General features: G+C 48.5%; 1 protein-coding gene across 4 annotated transcripts; it reads left to right on the top strand.

Annotated features, from left to right (window-relative positions):
• Positions 1-1157: 1157 nt before the first annotated feature.
• On the top strand, positions 1158-8199 carry THG1L (tRNA-histidine guanylyltransferase 1 like). Of its 4 annotated transcripts, none has more exons than XM_040988580.1 (6): positions 1158-1422; positions 2486-2662; positions 3460-3629; positions 4163-4251; positions 6068-6175; positions 7308-8199. In XM_040988580.1, exons 1-6 carry the CDS (start codon positions 1232-1234, stop codon positions 7467-7469), a joined length of 897 nt encoding a protein of 298 aa, XP_040844514.1. In that variant the 5' UTR covers positions 1158-1231; the 3' UTR covers positions 7470-8199. The 4 variants fall into 4 exon arrangements, with proteins under 4 accessions (XP_040844514.1, XP_040844602.1, XP_040844759.1 ...); XM_040988668.1 differs by lacking the exon at positions 1158-1422 and adding an exon at positions 1607-1910; XM_040988825.1 differs by lacking the exon at positions 1158-1422 and adding an exon at positions 1749-1910 and having other exon boundaries at positions 3555-3629.
• Positions 8200-8513: the final 314 nt, after the last annotated feature.

Here is an 8513-nt window from a genome sequence, read left to right as displayed (position 1 = left end):
GTGCTTGGGTCCCTGAACCTATGTGAAAGACTTGGAAGTAGCTTCTGGCCCCTGGTTTCAGATTCAGCCCAGTTATAGCCACTGCAGTCATTTGGGGTGTGAAACAATGGACGGAAGATCTCTCTCTCCCTCTTTTTCTCCAACTCCTTCAGGTAAGTGAATAAACTTTGAAAAATACGTGTTGTTTCGGGGAGGTTGTTTCACCTCCCTCTAATGAACAGTGCTGGAAAATACCATTCTTTGTTTGAGAAGCAGACACCACACACACACACACACACACACACACACACACACACACACACACACACATATGGCACAGAAGCTAGGGGTAGGGTTAGGGAATGGAAGGCACCCAACCACCTAAGTCCTCCCCAGCTGTATCAGCACGAAGCTGGCATGGACTGCAGAGCCAAGACACAAACCGAGGTCCTTTGACATGTGGTGGCTTAGCCACTGGGCTAAATACCTAAGCCTGGGAACCACATTTTTAAAAACATTATGGGTTCAAGTTGACAAATAATTTGCAGATGAATACAGATCCAAGCAGGAAACTTCCATCCACAGGTTCACTCCCCACACGGTTGCAATGGCTGCGGCTGGGCCAGGAATCTGGAACTCGGCCTCATCCATCCACTGCTTTCCCGTGTGCAACAGCTGGGAGCTGGTCCGGAAGCAGAGTAACCTGGACTCAAACCACTGTCGAAATAGGAGGCCAACGTCGCATATGGTAGTTAATCCTGTGTGTACAACGCTGCTCCTATAATGAATGTTGGATGTCCCCAGAAGGAGAGCTTGTGGAAATACAAGGTGAGCAATGATAACTAAGAGAAAACTGACTTCCACAGGGACAATTACAGACACCAGTGATGTCAACTTTGTGGTGAAAGACACTGGCAGGAACCATCACCGCAGCGCGAGAAGGGGCTTTCTCGGTGTCACGTATTTTCACTCCTATTACCCTCTTTCTGTGACGAATCCATAAATGTAACCTAGAAGGCGAGAAATAGCACTTTCCAAACCTGATTCGGAAGGGAATTTTTGCAAGAGCTTCGTGCCAACGCTCTGTTCCAGAAAAAAAGCCAACCTAGCGCGTACCTCAGGAAGAACATGGCGCTCCCGGGTCCCGGGCAGACCAGAGAGGTGACGGCTTCCACGCGGGCTAGAGCGGCCCCGCAGGCCAGCGGGGACTTCCGGGGCGGGGTGAGCTGGCCCGTTCCCTTCCGCTAGGGGAATGTGGGTCTCCGGTCGCGGGAAGCTACGCGATTGCTTGGCCGCCGCTTCCTGCCCGCTGAGACGGTACCTGAGCCTAGGGGCCGCCATGGCCAAAAGCAAGTTCGAGTACGTGCGGGACTTCGAAGCTGACGATACCTGCCTGGCCCACTGCTGGGTGGTGGTGCGGCTGGACGGCAGAAACTTCCACCGGTGAGCGAGCGCGGCTCGGCGTGCGGCGCCCCGCGGGAGCCGCCCTGGGCTCGCGGTTGCCCGGGTGACGCGGCAGCCAATGAGCGCGCGGCCCTGAGCGTCTCCCAGGGAGCTGAGCCGGGTGGGACTGTGTGCTAGTCCAGAACGAGAAAGTGGAGCGAGGTGCTTCTCGGGCGAGGTCTCGGCTTGAAGCGCCGGGCTTAAAGTCCTCAGCCAGTCACACAGTGATCCGACCAGCTGGCTGCGACTTAAGGGTTCTGGGTAGGCCCTGCTGTGGCCTTACTCTACTGTGTGTCCGTAGTTCATTGTCAATTATAGGCCACAAGGACTGAGTCCAGAAAAGTCATGGGGGAGAGGGGCGAAAGGAGGGTAATAAAGAAGAGCGTCGTTTATTTTAAAGGACGGGTTTATTAATGATGGTCACTGTGACAATTTTGGAGCATGTATTCGGGGTCATCGGCAATTACATTTGTTATCAGTCCGATGAGGTAAGTACCATCTGTGCCCACTTTTCAGAGAAGGGACTGGAGCTTAGCAGTTTTGTCCCCTTTTCTCAGTTGCTCAGGAAATGAAGGAGCCAGAGTTTTTAAAATCAGTTAGGTGGGGGTCAATGGAGTGTTTGGATTCACAGTACTGGTGCCTTTCTTTTTTTAAGGTTTTATTTATTGTTATTGGAAAGGCAGACTTATGGAGAGAAGGAGATAGAGAAAGATCTTTCTTCCACTGGTTCATCCCCCAAATGGCTACAACAGCCGGAGCTGAGCCAATCAAAAGCGAGGAGCCAGGAGCTTCTTCCTGGTCTCCCATGGGTGCAGGGCCACTGGACCTTCGGTCATCCACCACTGCTTTCCCTGGCCACAAGCAGGGAGCTGGATGGGAAGTGGTAACAGGCAGGGCGTGAGCCAGCTGCATGTGGGATGCCAGCACTGGCAGGTGGAGGATTAGCTAATTGAGCTGTCCTGCCAGCCCTGGTTACCGTATCTTAGTAGCCTCTGTCGTCTGTGTTGCTAATGATAAACTTCGGCAGCCGTACCCTGTGCCCTGTTCTCTTTCCACTGTGAAGGTTTTCAGAGAAGCACAACTTTGCAAAACCAAATGACAGCCGTGCCCTCCACCTGATGACCAAGTGTGCCCAGACTGTCATGGAAGAACTGGAAGACATAGTGATTGCCTACGGGCAGAGCGATGAGTATAGCTTCGTGTTCAAGCGGAAAAGCAATTGGTTTAAAAGACGAGCCAGGTAATTCCAGAATCCGTCCCATCAGCCGCTGCTCCTGTGCTGGTCCTGGTTGCAAAGTTACACACTACACAGGAGCTCCGTAGACTTCTCAGCAGTTGCAGAGTGGATGTAGACTGCCGGTTAGAGTCCAGCACTCCCCCCGCACCGGGCACTCCAGTGGCCTCTTGATCCGATGGCTTCCCCTCGGCGCCCACTCGGCTCAGCTTCTCGCTTGGGTGGAAACTGCGGAAGCATGTGCTCTAATGATTCCTAGGCCGCTGTAGCCAGGGACAGTCTCCACAGGCAGTGTGTGTTGTTTATATATATATGTATATAATACATTTATATATTTATATAATTTTATAACATTATATTTACTTATATAACTATATATACATTTATATAAATATAAATATTACACACATACAAATGTGTATAATTACGTATTTGATTTGGTAGTATTTTTGACACTCATTTAATACGTCAGTATGCTTTTTTAAAAAAATGATCCCCTCACTCAAAGACCCAAAACAAACTCGAACTGGTGGTTTGCATCATGTCCATCAGAGAAAAAAATTATGGTGTTCATAAGTTCCTTAATAAAACCGAAAGGAAAGATGGTCTGCATTCAAAATATAGACCCAAGATATTAAAATAGCTTTGCCTAACCAAATACGTTTTATCTCTGGGCTTGCTGGGTGGTTTGTGTAATCTCCCTGTCGCACCCACAGGCTCTGTCAGGGTGCTGAATTAATGTCATGTCTCTTTTCTTTTTTTTCTCTTTTCTTGCTCCACCCAATGTGCTTTATGGTCGCAAGTAAGTTCATGACGCACGTGGCCTCCCAGTTCGCGTCTAGCTATGTGTTTTATTGGCGGGATTACTTTGAGGACCAGCCCCTTCTGTATCCCCCAGGCTTCGATGGAAGAGTGGTGGTGTATCCTAGCAACCAGACCCTAAAGGACTACCTCAGTTGGCGGCAAGCCGATTGTAAGTCAGTCACCAAGCACGGGCGTTAAAGGGGTTCACCGGGTACAGGTTTGGCTCCTGTGGATTTGGGTTGCAATCTGATGTTTAAAGTTTAAAAGTAGCGTTAGCTATTAAGTTGGGAAAGTCTAAAACCTCCAAAACCTCCCTAAGGTTTTCATTTTAAGCCAGAAGATGTGGCAATATCGGCTCTGCAGTGGCACATAGCATCTAACAGAGCTGTGTGGTGGCAGCTAGCTTTACACACACAGGAGCCATTGTGCCCGTCTTTGCCCTTCCCTGTGGTCGCCCGCTGCTTTACGTATTTGTGTGTTTGACTTCTGATGCCTGCTCATTTGGTTTATGTTGATGTTGCCGGGGGACAGGTGGACAGGTTTGTGGGTGGCATCAGTGGAATGGCCAAGTGAAGCAGTGTCTGGCAGTGTCTGCTCTTCTCCTGTCCTGGCCTTCTCCGTTCCCCGGTCGGACCCAGAGGGGCAGTGCGAGTGCCGAGAACGATTCTGTGCAGATCCTCAGGACTGTCTGTTCTCCCACAGGTCACATCAACAATCTCTATAATACAGTTTTCTGGGCGCTGATCCAACAAGCTGGACTGACACCGGCACAGGCCCAGGGGAGGTTACAGGTATTACCATCTTGCTGCACTCTCAGCTGCAGATAGCTGCATCCTGGCTGTCTCTGACAGCACTGTCTTTTTCTTTCTGTCTCTCTCTCTTTTTTTTTTTAGCATTCCCTTTATGACCTGTTTTAGCCCCTTTTATAGTTTTGCTCTGAGAAGAAATGGCAGTCATGACAGTAATGGTTCTGCCATTTGCTTATTCCGTGAGCATGGGGTGTTATGTCTTCTCCCGCAGCTGCCATGTCCTCCGCTGCAAAGTGGATTGAATGGCAATAGCCCTCCTTGCCCGGATGGAGCTGTGAACTAACTGTTCTCTGTGTGCATGGCACTGCCATCTTGTTCTCAAGTCCCACCAGGCCTCTTGACTCTCCCAGTGCCCTGTCATTTCTGCTGGGTTCATGATCCCTGTGTGTAGTAAGAACGCATGCTCTGGGACTCAAATAACCATACTGGTTTTCATGTTTCTGTTTAATTTTATCCTCTTTGCCGCAATTCGTCAGATTGATAGGTAAAATATGGAAAATATGATTTGCTGTCTCATAGGTTTATGGTGAAAATTAATGGGCATGATACATGTAAAACACAGGATTGCAGAAAGTACAATCTCAGTAGTAAATATTTACTTACAGTAGTGCTGCTTGTAAGATGAGTGACCGTGAGGTGGAGTGACACCGTGCCTGGCTCATTAGAATTGCTGGGCCTATGGTTGTCTTAGTCAGTACTGCTCATGGTGAAGATGTCCATTTAGCAACAGTAGGAGTACTAGTAGGTATATCTGACATCTGGAAAAGGCAGGTTTGGGTTTTGATTCTTGGAAGATTAGAGACATCCTTCAACGGTGGGTAATTTTAGAGCGACTAAGCTTCCCTTTTCTGCTCTCTAAAGTGACAATCCGATCAGAGAAGAACCACCCAGTGCCTGGTGTGGTGGGGGTGCTTGCTTACCGCATCTGCTTCTCATCCCCCAAGAGCCGGGGTTTGCTGCAGAGAAGAATTTTTTTGTTTTGAAGATTTATTTATTTTTATTGGAAGGCCAGATATACATAGAGAAAGACAGAGAGGAAGATCTTCTGTCCACTGATCCACTCCTCAAGTAGCCACAATGGCCAGAGCTGAGCCAATCTGAAGCCAGGAGCCTTCCCTGGGTCTCCCACATGGCTGCAGGGTCCCAAGGCTTTGGGCCATCTTCAACTGCTTTCCCAGGCCACAAGCAGGGAGCTGGATGGGAAGCAGGGCCACAGGGACATGAACTGGCGCTCATATGGGATGCCTACACAGGCAAGGCGAGGACTTTAACTGCTAGGCTACCATGCCAAGCCCCAAAGAATTTTTTTTTTTTTAAAGATTCACTTATTTATTTGGAAGAATCACAAATAGAGATGGACAAAGAGAGAGCGAGATCTTCTTTCCACTCGTCTCTCCCCAAAATGACCAGCAAGGCTGAGCCAGGTTGAAGCCAAGAACCTGGAACTCCCATGAAGGTGGCAGGGGTTCAAGGTCTTGGCCCACCCTCTGTTGCTTTCCCACATGCATTAGCAGGGAGCTGGATTGGATGTGGAGCAACCAGAACTAACACCGGCACTCATGCAATGCTGGCATCGTTGGCAGTGGTTTAACGTGCTAGACTACGTTTCCCCCAGGAAAGAGCTGTAGGGAGGTATATATCTAAATAAGATCTGAGTTGCTCATTAGTAACTCTCAGGTGTTACAGGCCTGCTGCTTCTAGGTTTGTTTTAGAGTTGAGATAGAGGGCAAAGGGACTGCTAGCCTATGGGAGGGGGAAAGCATACAGAGTTTTAGATCCCTATTTTTTTTTCCCCCAGGGAACTCTGGCAGCAGACAAGAATGAGATTCTGTTTTCTGAATTCAACATCAACTACAACAATGAGCCAGCGATGTATAGAAAAGGAACCGTGCTGATTTGGCAGAAGGTAATGCAGCTGCATTGCAGTGTAAGATGGAGGACAAGCAAGCAGGAGAGCCGGGAACCTCTCAAGCTCGTCCTGCCTGCTTGCTGCGTGCTGAGCTCACTCTGGCCGCCGACCTATCCCAGACCCTTTGCAAAAGGAGTATGCCGTTGGATATCTGTTTTGTTAGCCGTGTGGAATCCACCCATGTGAAGCAGTACACAGAATTGTAGGATTGTTGGTGTCAGGCTTTGCCCAGGTCACAAACGCCCATTAAAGGGGCCCGTGCAAAGTATTCGTCTCCCATCCTGGATTCACATGAAAGGATGTGTCTGTTCCATGACAACTAAACTAGGAGGCACCAGGAGATGCTGTAGATGGAATTTATGGGTTTCAGGAATTTCACAAGAGTCCCCAGATAGTAATGTTCCATACTAACTCTGCGCGTGGGCCACAATCTTTCTCTGCCTATACTCTTTAGCATAATGATTTTTCTAAATGTATTGCCTTCCACATGAAATTTTTTAAAATGAATGCTTTCATACAAATGGTTCCTCAGTAGCCAGTCCTTCCACTGACAATTTTGGCTCTTACGTTAGTATTTTCAGAAGCACTTGTTCTTTGCAATGGAGTTGGTTACTGTGTGATGCAAGTGAGAGGAAAGAAACATCTTTAATTCTGTCATTGCTGCTAATGAGGAGGGTCAAATCCCTTCTTTGTTCTAAGAGTCTCTTTTTTTTAAGATTCTGTTTATTAGGAAGGGAGATTAGAAAGGCAAATTTACAGAGTAAAAGATCTTGCATCTGCTGATTCACTCCCAAAGTGCCCTCCTTGTGCCTTGGGAAAGCAATAGAAGATGGCCCAAAGCCTCAAGGACCCTGAACCTGCCTGGGAGACCTGGAAGAAGCTCCTGGTTCCTGGTTTTGGATTGGCCCAGCTCCCGCCATTCAGCTACTTAAGGAGAGAACCAGCAGATGTAAGATCTCTCTCTGTCTCCTCTGTAAATCTGCCTTTTGTATAAAAATTTAAAAATCTTATAAATAAACAAGCAAAAATAGGGATGTCAGTAGAAAAGTGAACTTCCCCCCTATTTTTGTGTTTTCTTCCAAACCTGCTTTTGGGTTAACAGTGCCACACCTTTCACTTTTACCCATAGGTGGGTGAAGTCATGACAAAAGAAGTTAAGCTGCCAGCAGAAATGGAAGGGAAGAAGATGGCGGTGACTCGGACCAGGTCTAAGCCGGTACCCTTGCACTGTGACATCATCGGAGATGCTTTCTGGAAGGAACATCCTGAGATCCTGGATGACGACAGCTGACCCCACGCTCTGCGGTCCTGGCGTGCTGGACCATGCAAGGCCCCTGCCTCTCCCTGCCTAGGCTGACTGCCCGGAGCAGAGTCAGGAAAGAAACCACGCAAGCCGGAAGGGGAGCAAAGAAGGGATGGATGCAGGAAGTGGATCTTGTGCTACTTAAACAGAATAGCCTTTTGCAGTGTTGGAACATGGTTCCTTTGATTTGTGTGTGTGTGTGTGTGTCTTCCAAATTGTACTGTTTTTATGAAGCAGGAACTCTCTCATGCTTTGCAGAATGAATCATTTTCAGGTTGTGACATACACCACACAGAAACCTGTCAGCTCATCTCACCCACAATGGAAGAGGAACCAGATTTTATTCTCAGCTACCGGAGAACGCGGTGACTTTGAAGGCACACCTCTGTCCCACCTGCGCATCGCTTGCCATCATCCATGACTGCCTGGGCTAATACCTCCAACAGTGTCTCTAAATTCAGGGGTCCCAGGGAAAACTTGGGGTGTGCTGGTCTCCCAAGTTGTCAACTTCAGCTGGAGAAGGGGGTGGGTGTGCACGTGTCTTCACATTCCATGGACTGATTTTAGGGATTGTTAACCTCATCATCTTCGTCTCTCTTGGCCACTTTGCAAGACCATTTAGCTCATTGTAGGGAAAAAGGTGTGAAGAGGAGAGAAAGAAAATGTCAGAGTGAGTGAGTGAGTGAGTCTGGGGAGGCACCAATTAAATGTTCATTTCCCCAAATTGCTTCCTGTTGGATTTCTTGAAAATATTCTCAAATGGCTTCTATGTGACATGTGACTTGAGGAAGAGAGGGGTCGGTGTGCCCTTTGGGGTCTCAGGCGGCAGATGTCAGAGGAGGCATCGTAACTTCACCTGTTGATGGAAGCTGTGAGCCTCCGGGTGGTGGCAGTGGGCTGGGTGGTGACAACACCCACGTTTCCTCTCATCCGTGTTCAGTATTTCAGAGGAAAAGGCTTATTTGGCTCCGTTAAGAATTAATTAGGAGACAGCCCACATCCCCGTGCCTCGTCCTGGCTGCAGAGCTCACA

Source organism: Ochotona curzoniae, unplaced genomic scaffold (genome assembly GCF_017591425.1).
Source record: "Ochotona curzoniae isolate NIBS_2020 unplaced genomic scaffold, NIBS_Ocur_1.0 contig_1, whole genome shotgun sequence".
In the NCBI taxonomy this organism is placed as follows: Eukaryota; Metazoa; Chordata; class Mammalia; order Lagomorpha; family Ochotonidae; genus Ochotona; species Ochotona curzoniae.
The sequence above is the reverse complement of the archived record's forward strand: the minus strand, read 5'-3'. Positions and strand labels throughout refer to the sequence as shown.